This window comes from Physeter macrocephalus, chromosome 15 (genome assembly GCF_002837175.3).
Source record: "Physeter macrocephalus isolate SW-GA chromosome 15, ASM283717v5, whole genome shotgun sequence".
NCBI lineage: Eukaryota > Metazoa > Chordata > Mammalia > Artiodactyla > Physeteridae > Physeter > Physeter macrocephalus.
Window position 1 is genome coordinate 56480966 of NC_041228.1, and position 27495 is coordinate 56508460.

General features: G+C 45.4%; 2 protein-coding genes across 15 annotated transcripts in view; both read left to right on the forward strand.

Moving 5' to 3' along the window:
- LOC129392835 (uncharacterized) overlaps window positions 1–5536 on the forward strand; it is a 6051-nt gene extending 515 nt beyond the window's left edge. The window contains exons 2-4 of the mRNA XM_055091110.1: window positions 543–623; window positions 1380–1471; window positions 5142–5536. Coding sequence (XP_054947085.1) covers window positions 543–623; window positions 1380–1471; window positions 5142–5473 — 505 coding nt within the window. The 3' untranslated portion in view covers window positions 5474–5536. The remainder of the gene's footprint in view (window positions 1–542; window positions 624–1379; window positions 1472–5141) is intronic.
- A 14076-nt stretch (window positions 5537–19612) lies between these two features.
- Window positions 19613–27495, forward strand: part of ZNF704 (zinc finger protein 704) — a 229345-nt gene continuing 221462 nt past the window's right edge. For all 14 annotated transcript variants that reach the window (XR_008619496.1, XR_008619495.1, XR_008619497.1 and 11 more), the window contains exon 1: window positions 19613–20250. Coding sequence is in view for 2 of the 14 variants with exons in the window: in XM_024127086.3 (XP_023982854.1) it covers window positions 19744–20250 (507 nt within the window). In the remaining 12 variants the exon portion in view is untranslated. The remainder of the gene's footprint in view (window positions 20251–27495) is intronic.

Genomic DNA, 27495 nt, shown 5'->3' on the forward strand with positions numbered 1-27495 from the left:
GCGTACCGCAAAAAAAAAAAAAAAAAAAAAAAAAAAAATATATATATATATCTATATATCTATATCTATATATATATATATAGTGACTTAAGACAACACACATTTGTTATCTCATATTTTCTGGGGGTCAGGAATTCAGGGTGTCTCTAACTCTGGGGCTCACAAGGCTGCAGTCATTTCACGGCTCTCATGGCAGAGAAGCCACCCCCAAGCTCAGTCTCGCGGCTGTTGACAGCTGTTAGTTCCATGGCTACGCACATGGCTATTAAATTCAGTTCCTCAGTCATACTAACCACATTTCAGTGCTCAATAACCACATGTGGCTAGTGGCTACCGTTTTGGAACAGTGTGGATCTAGAACATTTCCACTGTCACAGCAAGTTCTATGGGACTGTACTGCAAAAACAGAACAAAACACTGCGCTCCCTAAAAAGCTGACTTTTCCCAGAATTATGAAGCAATAAACATCTATGTCCTGAGGCACCCAAACTCTCTTTTTTTGCCTCCATTGCCGTTCATATTCTTCCTCTGTCTCTTTTCAGGAACTCAGCTGCAACTAGTTTCTTTCTTTTTGGAAAACCTGCTCTCAAGGAAGAAGTGATTAAACTCATTCACACTGAGGTGTAAGTGACTACCTTTTAACTTCATAACGCCCTCGAAAACATCTTCATTCCAAGACTGAGTCTACAGCTGAAGGAATAAATTTTTAATTGTAACACTTTATTTTTTTTTAACATCTTTATTGGAGTATAATTGCTTTACAATGGTGTGTTAGTTTCTGCTTTATAACAAAGTGAATCAGTTATACATATACATATATCCTCATATCCCCTCCCTCTTGCGTCTCCCTCCCACCCTCCCTATCTCACCCCTCTAGGTGGTCACAAAGCACCGAGCTGATCTCCCTGTGCCATGCAGCTGCTTCCCACTAGCTATCTATTTTACATTTGGTAATGTATATATGTCCATGCCACTCTCTCACTTTGTCCCACACTCTAAATAGCCGCAGGCCTCATTGAGGTGGAGCTCACCCCACTGCCCACCCTCCCACACCAGATTGGGAGGGGTTGAGGGATGGAATGCTCAAGTCTTACTAAATGCTTTTGGAACTTGAAGAATCCTTTCTGAAATGAGAATAGTCACCCCTAATCTATCTGGTTTATGATTCAGAGTTTCACATAGGAATTTTCCCAAAGTAGGTAACAATTTGGATATGGATGTGTTCGAACTTAGCAAAAAGCAAACACATCATATAGTAGAGACTGCCTCTATATATTTATAACAAGAGGGCACAGATCGGGTGAACAGCGTTACGACATTCAATGCCTAGCTTTTCTTCCTAGCATAAATGAATCCATCATTTAACTTGTTTCAGCCAGGCGGCCAGCCTTTCAATCGCAGAGGGAAAACAGAAGTTCATGGACAGAAGAGGCAGAAAGCGCAGGAGAGGACTCCGCTGGTTACCACCCAGGTGAGTTTCCACCTGAGCTCACAGGCCGCTTATTAGAGCCTGGTGCTCAATATTCACCCTGGAGGCTTGAGCAAGGTCGTGGCGGGTACACACATAATTTGCCACATTGCCTCCCCGTGATCATTTGGAAGCGAGAGGGGCTGTCTCTAATGACAGGTCACGAACATTCGCCAGGCGGCTCCTTTATGCCTGCCTCGTCGGGCTGGGCGCTGGCAGCCCTGCCATTCAGGCGCTTGTTTTTGTTATGGAACAAAAGCCTCACTCCCAGCTGTGGCGCCAAAATCTAGCTCACACTGTACGTGTAACTGACAGCTCGGCAGCCGGCGGAGGGGAGGCCGGGCTGGGCTCCTCCAATCGAGGCGCCCCTGCCTGCAACCCCGCGTGTTTACAGGCAGCCGTTGCCGGGGAGGGAGCCCGGGGAAAACCAGGAAGTGGAGTAGCTCGGAATGGGCGGGCGCCCCAGGAGAAAAGTGAAAGTGTGCGGCCAGCGACTCGCGAGGAAGCCACGTTGTCACCCCGGTCCCGCGGCAAGGTGCTGTGAGTGTATTTGGTTAACGCCTGCAAGCAATTTCCCTGGCAAATCCTTCTAACTCCGTGTGCACAGTCTCTGTGATTATAGGGCGATAGAGTAGCAGAATGTGTCCTCTTCACTGGGGCGGGGGGAGGGGAGGGGGAAGGAAGGCACTGATAGATACCCGATTAAGACCTCCATACCCCATCAGGTGCTCTGCAGTGGCACAGGTGAGAGAAACTGAAGGAGTTGATGGCTTATAGGTTTGAGATGTTGATTGCTTCCTGCAACCCTTCAAAGCAGAATGTCATTGCCATCACGATGATGATGCTTATTAAACATTAAATCGTGTTTGCCGCTGTGTGCTCAAGCCACAGGTTCTTTTTACTTCCATGGTTCAATAACTTGTCTGAGCCTTGAGTAGTGAATACAGTAACACAGCAAAGAAAGTTCCCAGAGAGTGCTATGGTTGAGCACATGAACTTCCATGGTTCAATAACTTGTCTGAGCCTTGAGTAGTGAATACAGTAACACAGCAAAGAAAGTTCCCAGAGAGTGCTTTGCAAAATGAATATGCAAGATCTGTATCTGTTACACAGCAGGCAAAATAAAACAGATTCATGCCTACTCAGTGGACACCAGGAGACGGAAAAGCGTTTAGCTTTGGGGGCAATTAAATGATTGTGAGTTTGGGGTTTCTGGGTTGGAGGCAGTAGAGCTCAGAGGCTGAACGGTAGCTCTGGAGTCCGCTCACCCAAGGGCCGCTGCTGCTTCTGTACCTGCTGGTTGTGTGATTTTGGACAAGACTTCACCTCCATTTTCTTATCAATAAAGTGAAGATAATACATCCGGACTTGCTGGGAAGGTTTAACAGAATAATTTACGTAACGTGGCTGGCGCTTAGAAAGCGCACAAAAAAATGAATGTGGTTATTTGATGCCAATGTATAATGGAGACTGTTCCACAGATAATGGTATGATGATAGGCACATTCTTCCTCATGAAGAGAAAAGCATTTAGGACAGTATACCTGGCATGTATGAGCACTCACTTATTGTTGGTGATACTGCTGCTGAAATCAGACAGATCCTGGCTCTGCCTGGCTCTGCCAGTGCCTTAATTTTCTCATCTGTAATGTGGATGTGATAATAGTACCTATTTCATAGGACTACTGAGAGGATCAAATGAGATAACTCATGACACTGGCACCTGGCAACACTCAGTAAGTGTCAGCTATTATTATTATTACCTTCAGCATCTGATGGATGATCATTCTAGAAATTATGGCTTGGTGATAGACTATATTTTCCTTGTAGTATAATTTAAGGACAGGAGGAGAATGAAGTTTTCCTTAAGAACATGTCCCATCATGTCTGTGCCCTTCTTCCCTTTAGATCTGGGTCCTCTCTTTTTCTCTAGGCTCCTACTGCCCTTTCGATGCCCCAGCTGCCCAGGACTCCGCATTCTGACATCAACCAGACCTCTCCTCTCTGTAGCACTTCTTTTTTTCTTTTTTTTTTTTTGCGGTACGCGGGCCTCTCACTGCTGTGGCCTCTCCCGTTGCGGAGCACAGGCTCCGGACGCGCAGGCTCAGCGGCCATGGCTCACGGACCCAGCCGCTCCGCGGCATGTGGGATCCTCCCGGACCGGGGCGCGAACCCGGGTCCCCTGCATCGGCAGGCGGACTCTCAACCACTGCGCCACCAGGGACGCCCTGTAGCACTTCTTTTTTAAATGCTTATTTTGAGATCATTGTAGATTCACATGCAGTTGTAAGAAATCACACAGAGAGATCCTGTGTACCCTTCACCCAGTTTCCCCCAATGGTAGCATCTAGTACAATAGTATAATATCACAACCAGGATATCATCATTGATACAATACACCTTATTCAGATCTTACCAGTTTTACATGCAGTTTGTGTGTGTGTGTGTGTGTGTGTAGTTAGTTCTATGCAATTCTGTCATACGTGTAGATTTGTGTGATCACCACAACAGTCAAGATCCAGAACAATTCTGTCACAAGGGTCCCTTGTCTGCCACTCTTTTTACCCTAGCCCTTCTCTGATCCCACCTCCCCACCATTTTCACAAAACTTTCGTCTCCTGAGGTCAAAGACCTGCTAAGAGTGTGTGTAACCCATCACAGATAAATTCTGGCTAGGGGATTATTGGGTGATAACTGTTGAATGGAGCATACCCCCAAGATCATTGTATTCTCAGAGAGAGCTTCAATAATTTTGCTCTGAGCAGTAGGAGAATATCAAGGGAGAAAGCAGAAGGAAAATGGGGCTCAGAATTATCACTTGACTTTTAATGTGCATGAAAAAGTTTGGGGTGGGGAAGAAACATAGAAGTCTCTTATAGGACCAGAAGTGTACTAGGATGATCCATTTAAATGGAAGTTCACACACACACACACACACACACACACACACACACACACACACTGTCTTAGTCTGTTTGGGTTTCTACAACAAAGTACCATAGATTGGGTGGCTTACAAATGGCAAACATTTGCTTTTCACAGTTCTGCAGGCTGGAAAGTGCAAGATCATGACATGGGCAAATTCAGTGTCTGCTGAGGACCCACTTCCTCATAGACAGAGGTCTTCTCATTGCAACCTCACATAGTAGGAAGGGTGAAGGAGCTCTCTCAGGCCTCTTTTATTAGGGCACTAATCCCATTCATGAGGATCCTGCCCTCATGACCTATTCACCTCCCAAAGCCCCCACCTCCTAATACCATCCCCTCGGGGGTTAGGTTTCAACATATAAACTTTGGGAAGGACATGAACATTCAGACCATAGCATACATCTTTAAAATGAGGTGCTTTTCAGAAACTTCTCCCCTTCACTACCACCCCCATTACCTATTGGAATAAATAAGAAAAGTCTCTTTGCTGCAGCCCCAGAACTGAATCTCTTTCCTGTTCCCTCTGAATAGCACAGGTCAGAAGTTAAACATCCAGTCAATGCCTAGACTTGCAATCTCCACCGCAGAGCCCTGTTTGAGTGCTGGTGACCCTGACATATTCTACAAGGCACAGAAAGCACTGGCTTAAAGCCTGACAGGGTGTGAGGGTGAAAAGCATTCCCTTTACAAATTTTGACATAATTAGAATGCGTAATGTTCCCCAAGTATTTTTTTTTGTCCCACAGACTTCTTTCAGAATCTGACTACAGCGCAAAACCTGGAGAGTGAGACGTGGAGGCCTTGGGCTTCGTATCACAAAGATGCCCTTCTATCGAGGAGCAGAGCCCAGGCACAAATCCTCCTGGCTTTCTGTGATGCTATTGGCAATTGCAGAAAGGGTAGTGGGGTTGGGAGAGACAGGTGGGAAGGAGGGACACCGCTGGAGGGGATGTTTGGCGCAGATGTCTCTTATGTTCTGAAACTGTGGTACCTGGATCAACAGCACCAGCAGCATCCAGTGACTTGTTCGTGGTGCAATTTCCAGCCCCGCCCCCATCTGCGGAATCAGAGACTTTGAGGCTGTGTGCCATTAACCTGTGGGGTTTTTTTTTCATTTCTTTAAAATTTTATTTTAAAGAAAACTCAAGCATTAAATCACAGTTCATACTTTATATGGAGATTCAAAGAAATGCAAAGTTCCAAGTATAATTAAGTACTGGTTTTACTCATCTCAACTCCTACTTATTACTAACCCATTATGTTTGTTTGAACCTGTGTTTTAATAAATGCTCCGGGTGATTCTGAGGTACGGTTGAAGTTTGAGAACCACTGACGCTTCCCACAAAAAGATGCAAAAATCAGTTTGTTGGCTCACTAGACTGGATAATCGTTCTTCTAGGGATGGAGATGGAAGAGTCAAGTATGACTTTAAATTCAGGAAAGAAATGTTTGAGCATCTACAAATGCTAGATGCTATTCTAGCAAGATTGATGATGTCTTAACCTCACGGAGCTTATCTTCTAGCTGCTGGTAATAAGCGCTCTAAAGAAAAAAGAAAGCATCAGATTTGGAGGGCGGTTTTAGCAGGGGGGGTGAGGAAAGGCCTCTTTAAGGACATGACATTTGAGCAGACGCCTGAGTGGAGCGCGGGAGCCAGCAGCCATGCTAAGATCTGAAGGAAGGACACTCTGGCAGAAGGGACCAGAAGAGTGGACAGCCTGGCATGAACATGAGTCTGGTGTGATCAAGAAGGACTGAGAAGGCTGTGTGGACAGAGGGGAAGGAGAGGAGAGCAGGTGAATGAGAGGTGGGATTGTACAGGGTGTTCTAGGCCTTTCAGGGATGTTTCTATTTCTTCTGAGTCTGATGGGAAATTATTGGAGGTTCTTGGATAGGAGACAGGCATACTTTGTTTTCTGTACTTAAGACCGTTTGGCTGCCGTGTGAAAGTTTGCCTGTAGGAAGACAAAAGTGAAAGCGGTAAAACTAATTAGGAGTCTAGCAGGTAGTCCAACTTAGAGATGAGGACCAATATGGTAGCAGTGGAGGTGGTGGAATTGGTCGGATTGAAGGTGTATTTTGAAGATAAAGCTGCGATGTAGGAGAAAATGGTCTATGGAGGAACCCATTCCCTCGCCTGGGTACACATTAGGGTGCCCTTAGCCACACTGAGTGGAGAAAAGAGATTGTCAAATGTTTCCGAATATGAGTATTCACATTTCTCTGTGGCACTGAAATCATGGTTCCCGGATTGAGGAGAGGATGTGGCAATGGAGGGGTTCCTCCGCAGACCATCTAACACGTCTTGATTTCCCCCCTCTGGACCGTTGGTCCTTGTGTGAAGTGAGTGATGGCAGTGCTGCTGCCACTGCTGAAGGCTTCCATCAGGCAGCTGAGCCACAAGCCTGCAAAAAAAGAGTTGTGCTCAAAAGTAAGACGACACAGACTTTGGAGCGGAAACATCAAAAAGAACTGTTATTTTAATGAGATGTGTCCTGGCATTGCCACACATGTATTCCCATCCCCTGGGTGGAGTTCCTGAATTTTCTGTGCTGCCCCTGTGCCTCTGCCTCCATGCTGCCTCTCCCTGGAATGTCCTTCCTGCCACTTCATCATCTGGTGGATACCCACTCACCTTGTAACACTTGGCTGCAGCAGGACCTCATTGCACAAGCCTTCTCCGACCTACCCTGCCCAGACTGGCTTCCTCCTTCTCCATCATCCCCAAATACCCTTGGGTAGACCATGCTTATGTCTTTACCAGAGGCACTGTAATCATGTGATCCCGTGGCTGTGTCCTCCGTTAGACTGGGAGCTCCTGAGTACAGTAACTGGATAATGGTCTGGGCATCTCAGAGTCCAGCAAAGACCTTGGCACACACAGGAGACACTCAATAACCTTTTTTAAAGAATTGGCCTTCATGGCTGCATTTGGTTCGATTTGGTTTCATATTTTCAGATCTTGGTCTCGTGTGTAATCCATGGAAGGAGACAGAACGTGTACTGTGTGGTGTCATTTGAAATGTGTGGGTATATGGTGTCAGGCAGGGTTCTTAGCCTCCAAATGTGACATATCCCCTGCCATCTAAACTGAACCTGCAGTTACTCCATTAAAAGTCACCCCTTAATTTAAACTCCACTGGCTAATCTATAAATACCCCTCGAGAGCATAAACTTCCAAGTTCAGTGCTTCTTAACTAAACGTGCTTACCAACTACCTGGGGATCTTGTGAAAACTCAGATTCTGATTCTGGGGGCGGGAAGGCTAAGATTCTGCATTTCAAATTAGTTGATTGTCTGCAGATCGCACCTTGGTGGCCATGATCTAGGCAGTGGTTCTCAAACCTTAGAGTGTATCAGAATCACCTGGAGGGCTTCTTAAACCCTGCCCCCAGATTTTCTGATTCATTAGGTCTAGGGCATAGCTTAAGATTTTGCATCTAAGAGGTTTCCGGGTAATGCTGCTGGTCAATGGAGAACCACAGCACATGTCAAATGTGTTTGCCTTCTTCACTCTTACACCAGCTCTGACAGAAACTGGAGAACTTCCCACAGTTCAACAGTGGAAACACCATTTGTGGGAGCCAATTTCAGCTGCTCCTTCCTCATGCCATGACTTGACCCTGACCTGTATCTGCTATTTCTCCCATTCTCCTGAGGGACCGTCCAGTGCTGATTTCCACCACTCTTTGGAAACCCACCGGCACAGAGAAAATAGAAGCCCTTGGGTTTGAACTAAATCAAATTCTTATCTGGCCTCCTACCTACAAAAATATCTGCAATCTATATCATTCTTGAGGTTCTTTCTCTCGTATGAGACAAATAAGTAACCCTCTACCAATGCAGTCAATTTATCCACTGGGCTCTTAGGATCTTTTGTCTTCAGTTACTCCTCTTAATTCCTATTTCTTTTCTATTTTATTTTAATCATATCCAAGGCTTTCTCATCTTCAAAAAATCCTCTTTATCCTATCTCCTTCCCTCCTTCCTTTAAGAGTTAAATTTCTAGAAAACAATAAAAACCTGAAATGTACACTAATTACTTCCTTAATTCTCAGCCATTTTTAAAATCCACTGCAATCTGACTTTCATTTTTAGGAGTCCCCTGAAAAACGCTCTTGTTAATATCACCAACTTGTTACCAAACTCAACTGGCAATTTTCAGTCCTCATCTGCCATCTCAAAACATGTTCAATTACATTAGCAAACATCTACGTATGCTAATGAGTCCTGTACCAGGCAGGATGCAAGCAGGGAAAGAGAAAACACTCTAAATTTTAATATATAAGGAATTTCATCCCCCCAGGTGATGGAAGAGCTGAGCAAACAAACGAGAGTTGTTGAGACAACCCAGAAATTAGTGACTGGAAGCTGCTACCACCTAGGCTGGAGGGATGACAGGAAGAGGTGGGGCCATGCTGTGGCCAATGGTTCTAGTGATCTGGTGAAAACTGGAGCCACTGGTCTATGTGGGGCAACTGGAGCCTTGGAGGAGATGAGCCCAGCCGGAGGACACCCCTAGAGCAGAGACGGGGGAGGCATTTCCTGGATTCTGCCTTCTTCTCTCTCATCTCCCATCAATGCCTCTCTTTGGCTAAACCCAGTTAGCAGCCCCTGCAGAGTGTCTGAGAGAAACAGCTTGCAGAGATTGACAACCTACGATAAAGAGCAAATTGGGGGAAGAGTGCGGAATGGATCCAATGGCAAATTGGCCAAGGACCAGCACAGCTCCTAAGTCAATATACCCAAAAAATGATCACACAACTTGCCCTGGATGCCCATGAGCGCTTCAAACTCAACATTTCCCCAAATGGTACTATCTTCCCCACTAAGCCTGCTTCCCCTCTGCTCCCCTACCCCCTGTGACTCTCACTAGGCTCAACCTAGGCCCATGAGTTGGAAACAAACAATTTTTCTTTGTTCCTTCTTCTCTCGTGTTGCCCAATCCTATTGGTCAAGAGGTTTTGTTGATTTCTGTTTTGTATATTTCTTAAAGCTACCCTCTCCTCACTTTATCCTCTGTTGCAGCTTTAGTTCAAACTCTCTTTGTTTCTCACTGGACTAAGGCAGAACTCCCTGCCTCTACGACCATTCCCTTCTAGTTTATGTTCTGGGCTGCTGCCAGAATAACCTTCCTAACGTGCACATTGAACCACATTCCTCCTCTGGTCAAAAATTCTTCAGTGTCTCCAACAAGCTCCCAAGTCCTCCTAGAACAGGTAGGTTCTGAATCTCCCACAGGCCCAAGCACAAGATAGCTCTCAGTTCCTAACATGGAATTCTCCTTCGCCAAGGAAAGAGAAGAAACTGGAGAACAGGAAGTGGAAGAAACCATAAGTGTATTGTACCCACCCCTCCCAGTGTCACAGGACAAACCTGGAAATGGGGCTCACTTCATGCACTTGCCGACTGTCACCCAGGGCCCCATGCTTAGAAGATTCCATGTTTGGTTTAGTGCTCTGCTGTTTGTCTTGAAATTTTGAGCAAGAAGCCCTGCAAATTTATATTTCATTGGGCTCCACAAATTATGTAGCTAATCCCAGCCAGGAATATCTATAGTCCTAAGTAATACAAGCTGAATGCTCTTCTAAAAGGTGACGGCTCATATACTCAGGGTGATATCTGATTTTAGATTCTAGAAGATAGGGAATGAGTAATGATTTTCAAGGTATTAAAAGGAATACAGAGGTCACTGAGAACAAGAAATTGAACGTGAAGTGAGAATGGGAGAGAGGTATTTAAAGCTAACAAGAAAACAGTATCACTAACAGTAGAATAATATAGAAGTAGTGAAAAAAAAAAAACCTCATGAAACAACTTGGGTGAAATGACTATGGCATCATGACTGAAACTCTGTATTGAAAACCCATAGGGAAAGATTTTAAAACTAGTAAAGATCATTATTTTTATATCCAAGGTCCCAACTAGCAGTTTTTTCTTCTCAGTGAGAATTGAATAAGGGAAATTAGCCCAAATTTTCTGCAGGACACACTTAGGCTAAATAGAAGAAAAGCTCTTATGTGTGGATTTTTATATATAACATAGTAAATTACCAAAGATCCAAGACTATTCTCATATTTTATGCTGCTCACCCTTCATGTCCCTGCCTCTTTTTTCTCCTTCCTTTTCTGTTTCTCTTCATTTTTCTTCTCTTCCCTTCCCTTAACTTCTGGAAAGGAGCAAGAAACAACAGTATTTATACCAGGTTTTGTTTGAAATTTCAGTTTATCTCACCACCCTTCAACCTGAAAGTAGCCTAATTGGAAGCCTGATGAAGGTAATAAATGAGAATTGTTAAATATAAGCTAATAATTCAAAAACATTAGGTTTTTAAAATTAGGTAAGTAGATGAGAAAACAGTTTGCATTTTAGACTTGCAGCAAAGTTTCATGAGTATAATTTGTTTCCTTAATTAGCTCAGTCAGATTCACCTAAAAATGGATCTAGAAAGTAGAAAATGACCCTTGAAAGGTGTGAGCCTGCACTATCCAATCCCATAGCCACTAGCTACATGTGGCTATTTAAACTTAATGAAAATTAAATGCAATTTAAAATTTAGTTCTTCATTTGTACTAGCCACATTTCAAGTGCTGCATAGCTACATGGGGCTAGTGGCTACCATATTGGACAGTGCAGATATAGACCAATTCCATTTTTACAGAATGGGCTAGCAGATGAACCATTTGTATGCTCACATTTGTATTAATGTTAAATACTTTAAAGGGGTTAAGTTTAGTATTTTAAAAAACATTACTTATTAGAGATATTATTGTTTGGATGATAATTATTTAAACTTAAAAATATTTCTATTAAAATGAAGGAGTAACCAAGAGTTATTAACTAAAATACAGACAGGAAGGCATGTAATCAATATTAAGTAAATGAGAATCAAATTTGAAAACTTAATTTTAAGAATAAACAATTAGGGGCTTCTCTGGTGGTGCAGTGGTTGAGAGTCCGCCTGCCAATGCAGGGGACAAAGAATAAGCAATTAGCACATTCTGGAGTATAAGGAAATTAGTGTGTTGGATAACATATAAACAAAATTGAAATGAAGCCTTGCAGCAAAAATAAATAAATAAATAAAAAGAATTGAAGGAAAATGACAAAGGATGAAGTCTAGCAGAGGTTATTAGTACAAACCTCAGGGGAAAACAGTGACAGGAATTTGTAAATAAAATCAGCAAAGAAGGAAAAAGAAAGGCCCATAGATACATCTAAAGCTTTGGGGAAGAAAACGTGAAGAAATTCAAAGAGAAAGAGCAAAGCTAGGGAAGTATCTGCAGAAACTATGACAAGAAGACTTTTTTTTTTTTTTTTTGCGGTACGCGGGCCTCTCACTGTTGTGGCCTCCAGCAGGCTCAGCGGCCATGGCTCACGGGCCCAGCCGCTCCGCGGCACATGGGATCTTCCCGGACCGAGGCACGAACCCGCGTCCCCTGCATCAGCAGGCGGATTCTCAACCACTGCGCCACCAGGGAAGCCCTATGACAAGAGGACTTTTAATGTGGAGCACTTATACCAGTGGAGAGGAAAACCCAGACTCTATGGGCAAAGGATAAGAAAAGAATTTGCAGAAGGGGAAATAAAACTTGAACACATGGGAAAATACTTTGTTAATGATCAAAGGAAGAAATTAAAACAAAATGAGATTTGATGGAACATTTATCAAAGTAGCAAAGAGAGGGAAAGATGGAAAGAATGAGATATGATATGATCAAAGCAAGGGAGAGTGCAGAAAATCGGCCACTTTCCCATGGTTGTCAGAATGTCAATTGCGGTAACTCCTTTGGAAAGCCATCTAGTGAAATGTATTAAGAAAATGTGCACACCCTGGGACCACTGATTCCACTTCTGGCTCTGATCCTAAGGAAGGAATCCAGAAGATGTATAATGTTTTCTGTACAAAAGTTGGCAGTGCCCTGTTGAAAATAGCAAGACATGGTGAAATCATAGCACAACAGCTGGACAGAATATTCTGTAGTAAAAATTAAGCTATGAAGAGTTTTTACTCTTTTTTTTAAAGTGACCTATATAATATTTGAACACAAATTCAAGTTTGTTAAAAAGCCAAAAATACAGAAAGTAGGAGGCCTCCTTTACCTCTTCCCTCAATCCCGTTCACCTCTCCCAGGGTTGGGAGGTAACTTTCAGTCACCTTCCCACCTATCTATCTACTTTTCCATCTGAAATCACACTATGCAGAGTGTACATTATACTTTGTGGGATTTTGCTTTAAACACAAATGAGATCATGTATAAATATAATTTTACATCTTGCCTTTTCCATTTAAAACTTTGAGCCTCTTCCCTTTTAGTACAGAGAGACCTCCCTCACTTTTTTTAGCTGCTGCATAGTGGTTGCCTTGTTGTCAAAGGCTTCTTTTTAAACCATTCTCGTTTTGATGAATATTTACGCTGCTTTCAATGTTCTGCTATTAAAACCAGTGCCATAACAAGGACCCTCTCTGTGCTCCTTTGTGCTCATGTACCAATATTTCTCTAGGGTCCACAGCTAGAAGTGAAATCACTGGTTTCCAATGGTAAGCGCATTTTAGAATTATGGTAAACACTGTAACAGTATCCATGAGGCCCCATTTCTCCATGCTGTCAGTCACACTGAATATTATCAAAGTTTTAACATTTCTACCAGTCTGATAGGTGAATATTATACTTGTTTTAATAAAACTGAATTATTTGTACTTGGCTGTATATTAATCCTTGATTTTATGTTGAAAACCAACCATCTTTTGCCTTTTAAAACTCATTAATGGTACTTTTGCCATAAAGTTTAAAGGTTTTTTTGTGTGTGTGGTCAAATTTATCAGCCTTTTGCTATGGCTCTGACTTGACATCCTGTTTATAATGGCTGTCATTCCCCAGGGTTTATAAAAATATTCATGCATATTTTCTTGTAATATTTTCACAATTTATTTTTTTCCTACTAGCTCACAATCCATCTACAAGTTATATTGCCATATGTGAGCAAAAGCTTAAATTATAAAACCAGGTGGAAAAAGAAAACAGAAAAAACATGCATAGAAAAATTTTTTTTAAATACCAAAACAATATCAGTAGTTGTCTTTTGGTAGGGAGATTAGATGTGGTTATTTTTCCTTTGACTCATTTTTACGTTGCAGATATTAGATAATATTGGTTATATTTATAAGACATGGTGGCCTTTTATGTTCTTTTTCTGCCCAGGACAGTAACCATCCTTCTTCCTTTTAACCATGTGGTTTGGTGAAGGCTGCCAATCACAGCACTCCACCCTTGGCCACAGACACAGACTCATAACCCAGAGGGCCATTCACGGTCCTTTGCAGGCATTTCCTTAACTACTGCAGGCAGCAAAGAACTCCTCTGCTCCTGGTCACAAGGCTGATAGGTGTATGGCCAGAGCTGCCTATGACCCGGGTCTAGCTGACCAGATAACGAAACAAGTCACACAGACCACACACACACACAGACACAGACACACAGACACACACACACACACACACACACACACACACACACACAGAGAAAGACAGAGGACCATACATCACATAAGCCCTGAATCTCATTTTCTCCAAACTGAGGCCCATCTGTGAGAAAGACAGAGGACCATACATCACATAAGCCCTGAATCTCATTTTCTCCAAACTGAGGCCCATCTGTGGTTGAGTTATCCAAACTGATAAATCCCTTCCCTCCTTTTTTATTTTGGGTGAGTGGGGATTTCGGTTACTTGTTCCAGAAGGATCTTAGATGAAAAAAAGCAATAGGAAAAGAAAGATGAGAGCAAAACTTCAGAGAGATGAAAATACCATTAGTAGGAAGTAAATATACATCTTGGGTGGAGGCAACCCTCAGTTTGTAGAAAGAGATGTTAATACAAATAATACAAAATAGCAACTATGTGGTTTGTAGTCATTAGGGCAACTTATCACCAAAGAGATAACTAGTAAAATAAGATGGTAGCAAGTGTTTGCACAGTTTCATAATTTTGCATTCCCAGCAAAGCAGCAAGGGCCCATGAAATTAAGGGTGAGGTTGATAGGAACAGAGATGGCAGTCCTAAGATACAGCATGTCACACTGGGTTAGAGGAGATGTCTATACTAGATCCTACATACATTTGTAGGTATACATGTTAGACTCCATTCGTGGATTTTAATAATGGGCATTTGGCTTAATTTCAAACTTAAATCCTACTTCGGGTCCATATCCTACATAATGGATCTCAAAAGTTGAAAGACTTTAAAAGACTACAACTCATTAATCTTAGAGTTGTGAACCCTGCCAAGATTAGGGGATTTAGCTATTCATATGGCAAGTAATCCTCAGATCTGGATTCAAACCCAAGTCTCTGGGATCCCAGTCCAGTGTTCTTTCCATTGCCTTTCAAGTGCCAATATGAGATGACTAAAATGATCAGGAAACAAACAAAATCTCTCTCTCATCTACACACACACACACATACACACACACACACCCCACACCACCCCAAAATAGCAAATGTGTCACATAAAAAAGTAATTCTATCAGTTTTATGCTCACTAAAAATAATAATAATAATAAATTGAAAGAAAATCCAAATCTCTGGGAGGTATTTTAAAGAACTGTGTAAAGTATATTGTGTTGTTAAAGAGGGTTTGAGTTAATTGTTCATGGAAGAAACATTTATCTGGGTGGAGGTTTATGCTTGACTTACACAGGCTTTCAGCCTGAAGGGTGTACTAGCTGAGTGATTCTCTAACCCTTAATCTATTTTTCATACGGTGGGATGACAGTCATCATCTGAAATCATTTTTAAGTTTCCCAGAAGTGTGGAAAAACTAACTTAATCTTACTTTTATAACTTGTTTAAAGGGCAAATTTTTACTTTTAGTTTTAAAATAATTTTTGAAAGGAGCTGCCACTCTCAAGGAATTCATCTATTTAAGGTTCTCAAGGACATAAATGAGCTCTTGTGGGAGGGTAGACATTTGTTATATTTCTGCCCTGGTTATGGTTATCCTTGATGATTTGGAGAGTGTGATTATTCTTTTTCTGACTCTTGAATTTTTAAAAATTGAACAAAATGTTAAATTGAGCCTGATTTTTTTTGGTACAGTTTCTTAGTACATGTTAAAAAAAAATGCTTTGGGTATCTTTGGGGCTCAGAATTCAGAGGTTTAAGAATCAGTTAGGATCAGAAGAAACCAGGCACGAGGCAGGCAGTTGCTCTACGGTTGTGAGGTGGCATTTACTTCAAAGCCCATCCTGTCTTCCTCATCAGCGCTTCTCAAACTGTTCAGCCAAAGCATGCAGGATGCAGAGGAGAATTGATCCTATCCAAGGGAAAAAGAGTTCATTGTAATGCTTGAAACAGCCCGCTGCTGCAAGTTTCAATCAACTTTTACATTATGATCCGTACTGTTCTTAGGTTTGTTTTAATATATTTATTTCTATTAAATATAATATGAAATATTATATATTCAAGAAATACATAATAAATTTTAATAAATATAATTATAGATTATCAATAAATATAATAAATTACAAATAAGAAATTAAATACATCAAATAAATATTAAATATACATATTTACTTCTTTATATTAAACTTCCGGCACTCTCTATGCCCTCTTCTGCTTTATTTTCCTCTATAGCGCTTATGGCATCTATGAAATCATAGAGTTCACTTACATTCTTTGGTGGTTGTCTACTCTCCTCCCAGTGAGGGTTATTTTGTTCGCTGCTGCACACCAGTGCCAAGAACAATGCCTGGCATTTAGCAGGGCTCAATAAATACATATTGAATGAATGGTGGCGTGTTTTTTTTGTTTTTTTTTGCAGTACGCAGGCCTCTCTCTGCTGTGGCCTCTCCCGTTGCGGAGCACAGGTTCCGGGCGCGCAGGCTCAGCGGCCACGGCTCTCGGGCCCAGCCGCCCCGCGGCATGTGGGAGCTTCCCGGACCGGGGCACGAACCCGTATCCCCTGCATCGGCGGGTGGACTCTCAACCACTGCGCCAACAGGGAAGCCCGGTGGCATGTTTTAAATGATGTTAAACCAGATTCTCTGGAAGACGTGCCTTCCGTGTCCCATGACTTAGAGGCACACCTCATTCGCATTGACAAGTGTTCCCAGTACTAGAAGTAAAAATATGTTATGTTTGGGGAACAGAGGAGAGGGAAGCAGCACCGGCTCCTCCCCACGTGCCTGGCATCACGAGATATTTCTTGCCTTCTGAGCCATGAGTGCCATGAGCCGTGCTCCATGAGCCCATGTAATGACATATTTCTTGATTCCTGATGAAATCAGGTAATTTGAGTTTATTTCTCGTTATACGTGCTCTGATTTCATGAGGTTGGTCTGCAGTGGCCTGAATTTGCCTGGATAATACTGGTCTCCCTGCCCATCTAGATCCTTCTCTCCCTGCCCATCTAGATCCTTTTCTTCTCTCAAAGCCCAGCTTGCACCAAACCTCTTTTGTGACATTAGCCTTAACTTAGTGGTCCCAATATCAAGGTCAGTCTTTTTCTCCTGCTCAGAGGGCAGTGTCTTGGGCCCAGTGAAGCCAGGGAATAGATGTGTGTGGGCTCCACTGAGGTGGCCTGAGAGAAAGAACAAGTTGATTTCAAAGTACATGTAGCAATTTTGGAAGAAAGTACAATGGTGTAAATTAGCACCTCTTCCACTAAACCACAGACACCAATCAGGAACTCACTTTACTCTGTCTTTCCTCTCAGTTTTCAGGAAAACACTTACCTTCCATCATCTATGACAGTTTTAGACATAAAAAGCTTACCTTTGGCCTGCCCATAGCCCCTTGATAAGATGGAGCCGGGCTTTACATGCAGGTTCTTGCAGTCACTGACAGTTCTGAGCTTGCTAAAAGAGAGCGACCTTGTTATTCTTTGACAGCACCCCAAAATACCTTGTTTATACACCACCATCAATACATTTAATGCAACAAGCCCTTATATAGATCTTCCTTGTGCCAGGCACTCTTCTAAGATGATGACACATATTAACTCATTATCCTACAAAACAACCTTACTATTAGAAAGGTTCTACTATTATCCCCATTTTACAGATGAGGAAACTGAGGCACAGAGAGAGTGAGTAAAGGCATATAGCTGGTAAATCCAGAACTGGGATTCAGACCCAGGTCCTCTGGCTCCTGAGACCACGTGTTTAACCATTAGCCCACTTGTCTCACCTTTGTTCTTTTCCACCAGCCTCCCTGTACCTATCAGCCAACCCCTTGCCTCTGATCTTTATTCTTCCTGGTCAGAGAAAGACCCTGCTGCCTTTTTCTAAAATCATCCCTCAGATGTACCAAGGTAAATTTCTTGCAATTGAAATGAAATCATTTCAGTGACCTTCATTCTTCACAAACACTCACTGATACTGATTAGTTTACTTCTTGGCTGACCCCTGCTGTTCCAGGCTTTGATCAAACACAACCATCTCTTAAAATGCTCAGACCATGTTCTCTTCTCTCTCTGAATTCTCCAATGAAATGTTGACAAATGGAAAGTTCAACCTGAAAATGCCTTGATCTGAATGAACTTTGGGGAAGATGAATCCGGTGCTGATGGTTGGAGGGGGTCAGGGCAAGGTGTGTTACTGAGAAACTGGGTGTAGAAAGCTTGTTAGAAACTTTAACTTTTGTGGTCATGAAATCTGTAGGAGCTTTGGGAATGGAAAGGAAGGGGTGGATTCAAGAGGCATTTCAGAAAGAACAATGGATTGGACTTGTGGGCAACTGCCTCTAGGAATAAGGTAGAGAAGGGAGTGAACATGATACTATTTTGGGCCTGAATGATTATAATGAGAGTGTCGTTACTTGAAATAGGTCTATCAGGAAGCTACCCTGACTCAGGAGGAAGAAAAAGTTCATTTTAGAATTTTTGTCATCATCCCAGTGGAAATGTTCAACAGTTGGAAGAGACCATAAGTGAGCATTTAATGAGCTGCCTTCAAGTGTCTAACAGGGCACATGATGTTAAATCTCCTACAGTAATTACCATGAAAGGGAGCTGAGGGTGAGGTCATCTTTTACACTGGCCTCATGGAGGCACCTGCCAGAGTGTGTGGTGAGTGAGATCCTCCCGAGCTCTCAGCTGCAGAGGTGGAATCTGGCTTATGATTTGAATGTAAAGGACATGGCTTACCATACAGCCTAACCCCAAACAGTAGCAAATGACTTTCGTCACACCTAAAAATCCTTAGAAAGTGACAGTGCCATTAGTTATGTGGCGAACTGGTTATGTGTTTGGTTTCCACACTTGATCTTACTTCGTATTAATTTTTACAATAACAAACTCAAGTAATCTTGAACCCTCGCCCCGGTTTGTTTCTCCGAAGGCCCGGACGGTGCCAGTCTACACATTGAATGGTGAGAACCGAAGGCTTCTTGAAACTTAGCCTAATAATCAGGCACTCAAGGTAAAAATGCAGAAATAAAAGCTGCAAGACTTAGCACAGCGCCAAGAGAGCTTAATAGGAAGGGCCTAGAATGGTGTGTTCAAGGAGACGGAGAAGATTGGCGGGCAATGTCCTGAAACAGTACCTCAACAATCCAAAGGAGTCTGATGATTCAGGTTAGGAATTAACGCCAAATCTCGGGTTGGTACACCTTCCCCGATTTCATATAAGCTCAAGAGTAGTCGCCTTGCCCGGCAGAGACCATTAAATGACTCGCGGCAAATCTCTTCCTTCAAAAGTCTGACTTTGACCGCCAACCTTACTTCCAGCCAAGTCGATCCTCCTCCCTCCAAAGGGGATAAGCAGCCACGGGTTAGCGTGGGCCCTCGCGGCTGGGCCGACTGTTCGGAAGCACCCGATTTTCGGAGGCAAGTGGGATGGAAAAATAAATCCAGTCCGGGTTTTGTCTGCGCGGGGCAACCGGAGGGCTGCGAGGAATGGCTCGCGAAGAGGGGGGCGGTAGTGGAAAATACACAACACAGACAGCTCGCGCCGGGGCACGGCAGCTGTAGGCCCGGAGCGCGCGGGCCCGGTCGCCGGCCGCATGGAGCGCAGCGCGGCCCGCGGCTCCGGGGCGGCGGCGACGGCGGCGGCGGCAGCGCGCCGCTCGCTCACACCCACCCCCGCCCGCGGCCGCCGCGCCGCCCCGCCGTAGCCGCCGGCCGCCGGCGTCCCCACGGGCCGGTCCAGCGAAGGCGGCGCCCGCGCCTCTGCAGCCAGTGGCAACCGGCGGCCCGGGGAGGCGGCTCCCGCAGCCCCCCGCAGCCCCGCGCCCCGGGCGCCTGCGACCACAGCGGCCGCCCGGGGAGGAAGAGGAGGAGGAGGAGGAGGACGAGGGGGGAGGTGACAAACTCCGGCTCGGCGCGGCGGCAGGCAGCCCGCGGTCAGGCATGCAGGCGCGGCGTCTAGCCAAGCGCTCCAGCCTGGGCAGCCGCCGGGGGAACGCCGCGCTGCAGCCGCCAGGCCCCGCGCCCGCCCGGGAAGGCGCGCTGCCCGGGCTCCCGCCCCCCGCCCCGGCCCCGGCCCCGGCCCCGGCCCCAGCCCCGGCCCGGGAGAGCTGGAGGCCGCCACTGCCGCCGCCGCGCAGCGCCGGGACCGGCCCCCCTCGAGCCGCCGGGGCCGCCGCCGCCGCCGCCTCGTCTCCGGTGCTGCTGCTTCTGGGGGAGGAAGACGAGGACGAAGAGGGCGGGAGCAGGCGGCGGAGGGGGCTCGGGCGGGTGCAGGCGAAGCCCCGAGGGGGCGCGGAGGAGGAGGATGACGACGAGGAGGAAGAGGACGAGGAGGTGGTCGTCGAGGTTGTGGACGGCGACGACGACGACGAGGACGGCGAGGAGCGCTTCGTGGCCCTCGGCCCCGGCCGCCAGCTCCCCAAGGGCCCGGGCCGGGGAGCACTGAAGGTGCGTGCGGGTTGCGGGGACGAGTGCGCGCGGGACCCTCCGGCGCGGTGAGGGGACGGGCCCGGGGGCCCGGCGCGGCGCGGGCTGAGGCCGGTACCGCGGACCGCAGAGGCCGGGCCGGGAGGGGTGTGTCCGGCGGCTCGGGCGGCCGCGCGGGCAGAGCTGGGGGGCTGATGAGCTCACCGCTCGGGCCCCAGCACCTTCACCGGGCGGCCGCTCCCACTTTCCTCCAAGGCCGAGGCGGGCGTGCTGTCTGATGTGGGTGCGGGCAAAGGACGCTTCTCCCGAGCGAGGCGGGCAAGTTGGCGCTGGGACGAGGTAGGCGCCGGTCTGCGCCCGGTGGGGACGGGCGAGGTAGGGAAGCAGTGAGGTTGTAGTCCTCCCCGAGGAAGCACGAGTGGCCCCCTTCCCCTTATTCTGAGGACTAGTCAAGCTCATAGGAACTAGCAAACAGCTTCTCTTGTCAATCTCTCAACCCCTCCTGCGTCCAGGAACAATTGTGGATGAGTTTCCGTCAAAAGCGCCTGGGAGGGAACCGGTAAACCCAGAACAGCAAAAAACCAAGTCCCAGTGTATACATGCATTTTGCTGGCAGCTTTTGGCAATGCCGCCCCGCCCATCCCGCACCCGCGGCTTAAAACTCGACATTGTTTAGCGTTGGGGTTTTTTTTTCCTCTCCTCAACGTAGCAAATGGGAAAAAAATAGGAAACCAGAGAAAGTGGGGGGAATCTGCCATTTAAAATAGACGAGAGTTTCTGCTGAGAATTCAAGCAAAGGCCCTTGTGTACTGAAGCACCGAGAGATCTTTCCGTTTGTGTATCTTCAGGAGATAAGGGCTTTATTATTACACAACTGACTGGCTGGGCTTTCAGGCATGTGATTGGCCAAAGCAAACCACGTTGAGGTTCATGCACAGTGTATGTTGCTAAGAAGTTTTGAGGGCAGCAAGTGGGAAGCAATGGAGTGAGTGATTTTTCTGAAGAGTGGTGCTTAAAATCAACTGGATCAAACTATTGATAGGAGTTTTCAGAAGATATTGGTATTTCAGGAAGAAAAACACATAAACAAATGAGCTTACTAGTTAGAGACTATGAAAAAAAAAATCTTCAGGGGCTTGCAGAAAAAAGTCAGCTTCTCAAAGCATGAAATTGCAGTTTCAAGGAAATGTTAAACATCAGCATTTAGAATAGCCCCAGAGTAGACATGGGCACAGATTTCTTTCCTAGACCACCCTGGAAATACCAGCTCTGGGAGTGAGAAATTTTCAGCAAGTAGTCATTTGGGATGATAGCTTTTGACAGTTGCTTGTTGGAATCCAGACCATGACCACCATCATTACCATGGTCTAATAAAAAGCCTGCATTGTATGGCCACAGGATATAGCTGGGTTTGGAATTAAATCACATGACATCAGTGACATTAAGGAACAAGAGTAGTGACTCCTTAGCATTTTTGTCCAGAAATACTGAAAAGATGTCTTGTGGTTTGGACGGTGGTTGCACAGTTTGTGATAGAAAAATTGATTATAATTTATGGTCCGTGATCAAAGCAAACTCAATGTAGAAAAAAAATCAAATCTATGAAAATAAAAGAACTAGGGTGTGATCATTCATACTATCAGAAAAGATTTTTCACATCCCTGAGCAAATTTCTGCTTAATTCTTTCAAAAGGAGCTTCATTTTATATTGTTATGGTTTGCCCATAAGTTTTCAAGAATTTATATATTGAGTAGTTTGAGGTATAGTTTTTATAATCTTTTACTGCTTTAAAGCCGTCTTGACACTGCATCTGAAGAGGTTTTTCTGATGCATAGAATAGTATCATCTTATTCTAATGCATATATTAATGTCAATATCTTATATATATTGAGGCATTCGTTCACATATTTATCGAGCACCTAATATGTGCCAGGTACTATTCTAGAACACAGCGGTAAGCACCTTCCAGATGCCCACATCCAGCAAGAGAAGCCAGAGCAACAAGCAACCAGACAGACAAATAAATAAGCATAGTGCTTGAGATTGTGATGCATGCCATGAGGGAAATAATAATATCTCAGTGTCTAGGAGGAAGGAGATCTAGAAGGAAGGAGACAGCTTGTAGGGAGAAGGCTTCTCTGAGGAGGGGACATTTGATCTGAGATTTGAGACATGCAACTTGGGAAGATCTTTCCAGAATAACAATTGCAAAAGTCTTGAGGTGGGGAGGAGAAGAGGATGAGTATGTCTGGAATTTGCTGGAGATACGTCAGGGAGGCAGGTAAAGGCCAGCGACATAGAGCCTGGTGGACCTTTTCAAAGTAGAGTAAGAAGTCTTTGGAAAGTTTTAAACGTACAAAATGGTTTGTATTTTTAATAAGGTCATGCTGTGTGGAGTATAGAGGGCAGCAGGGAGGAGCAGGGGTCCAGTTAGATGGCGATCGTTGAAGTCCACATGAGAGGCGAGGGCAGTTTGGACTAGGAGTGGAGTTAGGAGGGAACGCATTCAGGATCGATTGTGAAGATCCACATGCAATAACTTGCCGATGGATTACGTGGCGGTGGGTGGGGAGGGTGACAGAAAGAAGGGAATGCGGGATGAGGCCCCAGTGTAAAGGTTGGCCAAATGTGCCATTTGCTGAGATTGGGAAGACTGGGAGAACGACAGATTTTTGCGAAGGGAAAAATCAGGTCTTCTGTTTGGGGCATGTTAAGTCCGAGATGACGCTCAGACACCGGCATGGCAACTTCAACGAGGTGGATGGCTGTAAGGTGTGGAGCTGAGGGGAGAGGCCACGGCTAGAGAGAGAAATTTGGGAGATGTGTTGATGTCATTTAAAGCTGGGGATGAGAAAGAGAGTGCAGCAGGCCAGAGGACAGCCTTGGGCCAGACTCTGGGGCGCAGCACTGTTTAAGTTTGGGTGTGGGAGGAGAAGCCAGCAAAGACGATTGAGAAGCAGCAGCCAAACATGTCGAAGGAAAACTAGAGAATGGAAAGTCCATTTAGTTCCAGAAGTAGGGAGTAATGAACTGAGTTGAATACCACTGGGATATGAGTAAGATAAGCACAGAGACATGTTCACTTGGATTAGATAATATGGAACGTGTGGGTATCCGTAACCAAAGAATGTGAAGTCAGGGATGTGACCCAAGTGGGCTGAGTGGGGAGTAGAGGCAAGGACATAGTGAAAAACTCTTTTGTTGGAAAGGAGAATAGAGAGAAGGGGCGGGGGGAGGAGAGCATATGGTTTAGATTTTTTTTTTTAAGATAGGATACTGTAGACTCTAATGTAGTGACTACAGCATGTTGGGAATGATCTGTTGTGTGTGTATTTGTTTTCTGTTGCTGTGTAACAAAGTACCGCAAAACTTTTTGGCTCACAACCATTCTCCCGGTATCTGTGGGTTAGGAGTCAGGGCCAGGCTTGGCTGGGTCTGCTGATGAGTCGCACAGGGCTGCAGTCAAAATGTTGGGTGGGCTGTGGTCTCTTTGGGAGGCTTGACTGGGGAAGAATTCACTTCTAAGCTCCCTCAGGTTGTTAGCAGAATTCATTCCCTTGCATCTGTAGGTGTGAGGATCCAGCTTCTTGCTGCCTGTTACCTGTAGGCTGCCCTCAGCTCCTAGAGCTCCTCTCCCCCAGCCCCTCTCCCCCACCCCACCTCTACTCCTGCAGTACTTTATTACATGGATTCCTCAACATGGCCTCTTACTTCATCAAGTCAGCAAGGAGAATCTTAGCCCCTGTCTGCTGGCAAGATGGAGACTCATATAAGGCACTGTAATCACAGGAGCAGTACTCCATCATCTTTGCCATATTCTATTGGTTAGAAGCGAATCGTGGGTTCCACCCACACTTAAGGCGGGGGGAGATATGCAAGGGCATGAATACCAAGATGTGAGGATCGTTGCAGGTTACCTTGGGGAGGAACCGAAGATGCAGAGAAAAGAGGGATAAGTTCAGGAGGAAGGTCCTTAGAAAAGTCTTAGGGCAGGGGACCTGGAACCCAAGTATAGGGATTGGTCTTTGAGAGAAGCAAAGACCCTTCTTCCATTGAATTAGGGAGAAGGTAGAGAAAGTAAGTCCAGATGTGGGTAGTTGTATATTGGATGGTGGTCAGATGAAGTAGTATTCACCTGATGGCTTCTGTTTTCCCCCTGCAGCAGGAGGGAAGGCCATCAGCTGAGAGCAAAAGAGATTTGGGATAAGAGCTAAAGCCAGGAGATAGTGTTGTGGGAAGGTGGGAGAGCAGAGGTACCAGGGAAATCAGATAGAGTTGCTAGACAGTATCAAGGGCCCATCTGATGTTTGTGGTTCTACCTGAACAGTGTAAGCAGTCTGTCTGCGTATGTGATTTTCCCCACCTTCATTCCATTGGCTCAAGCATAGAGTGATAGTAACAAACAGAATGCTAGCTAATGTTTATTAAGTTATTTAATTACCATGCTAGTGCAAGTCTAAGTGTACAGTCTCATTTAAACTTCATTACATATCCCTGAGTCAGGCATTATTATATCATCCTCATTTTACTGAAGTGATAAGCAGTTTACTTAAAGACACACAGGTGTTAGGTGGCAGAGCAAGGTTTTGAGCCCTGGGCAGTCTCACTCCAGAGCTAGTACCATTAGGCCTTACACTTCACTGTCTCTTGGAGACAAAGCAGAGAGCTGGGTTCAGCAGAGATGCAGTTTAGCCAGGTGGGTGAGCAATGACAAGAGAGAGGACACACTGTTGACGATGTTGGCACTGCTGTGACTATGATGATGGACTATGGGGTCTAAGAAAAGTAAGGACAGGAAGGGGCCATGGGCTGGTGAAAAAGTCAGGGGTCAGTGGATTGGAGAAAACAAAGAGGAATCAATAAAATCATTAAAAGAACGGGAATGAAAGGCAGGACAACTTGGGTTCCAAGGTAATGCTAATATGAATGATTATTTGCTGAATACTTGTAAGCCAAGAACTGCACTAAATACTTTCTGTGAAGGAGGATCTCCTGAGAAATTATGATTTGGGAATCAATACTCTCCAGCTGAGTATACTGACTTGGACGTGAATTCGCACACCTGAGGCTGTATGGTCACAAGCAGAGCCCTGGTTCACATCCACAGCCCGAGCTTTTAATCTCCCTCTATTTATTTGTGATGTTTATGCCCATTTATATCCGGGAGTATTTGGGAAGGCTGAGGAAATAGAGGAGTAGATGCTACTAAGTATCTGAGATGCTTGATTACTGTAATGGCCTCTAATTTGGGCTTTAAATGAGACAAGAAGACAGACTTTGTATTACACAGTTTTCAGTTTCTGATCAAAGAAGCTTACGTAGTTATGGGCAGTGGTAAGGTTCCACACACCCCCAAAAAACAAAAAACTAGCCTCCTGGGCCCTTGAGTGAGGAACACCAGGTAAATAATATCTCCAACCAGAGCTTAATAATAAAATTTTAAAAATAAATAAATAGGGCTTCCCTGGTGGCGCAGTGGTTGCGCGTCCGCCTGCCGATGCAGGGGAACCGGGTTCGCGCCCCGGTCTGGGAGGATCCCACGTGCCGCGGAGCGGCTGGGCCCGTGAGCCATGGCCGCTGAGCCTGCGCGTCCGGAGCCTGTGCTCCGCAAGAAAATAAATAAATAAATAAATAAATACAATACAAGGACACTGTCAAATGGAGGAAGGATTCTAAAATAAGTTGCTACTCAATGAAGGCAGAACAGTAGGGGGCTGAGATAACTAGGCTCAGGACCGTGCTCTGTGATGCTATGCGTTAGTTACAGACAAGAGCCGGAGAGTCTGAAGGGATTGATAAGGTAGTGTTAAAATAAGGTTAGGAGAAACCTGGACCTGAAAGACCACTATTGGTTCTATCAAGAGTTCATCTACTGGAAAACTGGGAAGAAAGTTTGTTTTTTTTTTTCATTTTTAAATTTTTAAAATAAATTTATTTATTTATTTTGGCTGCATTGGGTCTTCGTTGCTGCGTGCGGGCTTTCTCTGGTTGCGGTGAGCGGGGGCTACTCTTCTTTGCGGTGCGCGGGCCTCTCATTGCAGTGGCTTCTCTTGTTGCGGAGCGTGGGCCCTAGGCACGCAGGCTTCAGTAGTTGTGGCGCATGGGCTCAGTAGCTGTGGCGCACGGGCTTAGTTGCTCCGTGCGGCGTGTGAGATCTTCCTGGACCAGGGCTCGAACCCATGTCCCCTGCATTGGCAGGCGGATTCTTAACCACTGCGCCACCAGGGAAGGCCAAGGGAAGAAAGGTTTTTAAGTAAGATAATGTATGTCAAAGTGCCCACCTTCAGTGCTTAATAAATATTAATGGAGAGGAATCTGTTTCATGTGTGCCAGCTGTTTGGGGAGGTTAGCACATCTGTTAGACTGTCTCTGGGCTATCAGATGGCTTTAAGAAGCCTTTGGCAGGGACCATGCAGCAAGCACTGAATTCCAGTTTGCTGATAAGTATGTGTGTTGCAAATGGTCTGCTTTGGCTCGAGGGGAAGGCATGTGCTTCTGATACCAGGCAAAGTTGTCATTCAGTGAATTGTCGACTGCCAGACTTGGAAGGGAAACAGAGATTATCTGGTAACCCAACACCCTCTTTCGACTGCTCAGTACACCGGGACTAGGGAAGGTGAAATGCCTTGTCTGGCTAGGGCTGCTTAGCAACTTAGGTGGGACCAGGATGCGCATCCTGGTCTGCCAAACCCCAAGTTCTTGCCCTCCTTGCTGGGTTAGTCCTTTGTGCCTGGAATGATCTGCAGTTAGTTCCTGAAGTGATCTACCACTCACTGCTTATCAACTTCAATTTTTGGAGTGCTCTTCCTCCCGAAAGTACCTCAGGGAGAGGTGGTCTCATTTCCGGCTGTGGGAGGCGGGCAGGACCCTCTGTGAATCCTGTCCAGGTCAGTCCGCCTCCCTGTGCAGTTCCCAAGGGACACGTGTGCTCAGAGGATGATAGAAAATGGCAAATGAGCCCCATTTCATTGTGAACCGAGTTCCCTTCATCTCTGGCTTGGTGTGCCTGGTAAACTGGCCTGGAAGACGCAGTTTATACTCAGCCCTTAACTAGGGCCTCTCCTCCTCCACCAGATTTTACTGCTGGTTGAGGCCGCAGTGCCCCATAGCACAAGGGTTAGAAAAGGAGGAAAAGCGAGAAGTCAGCCCTGCCTGGAATCCCCTCACCTGAGCTTAGTGAGGAGGAGCCAGGGAGCTACAGCTGGGATGTCCTTGACCTCTGGGAGCCCCCGGAGCCTATTCATTAGTAAATCTGTCCTGGTCAC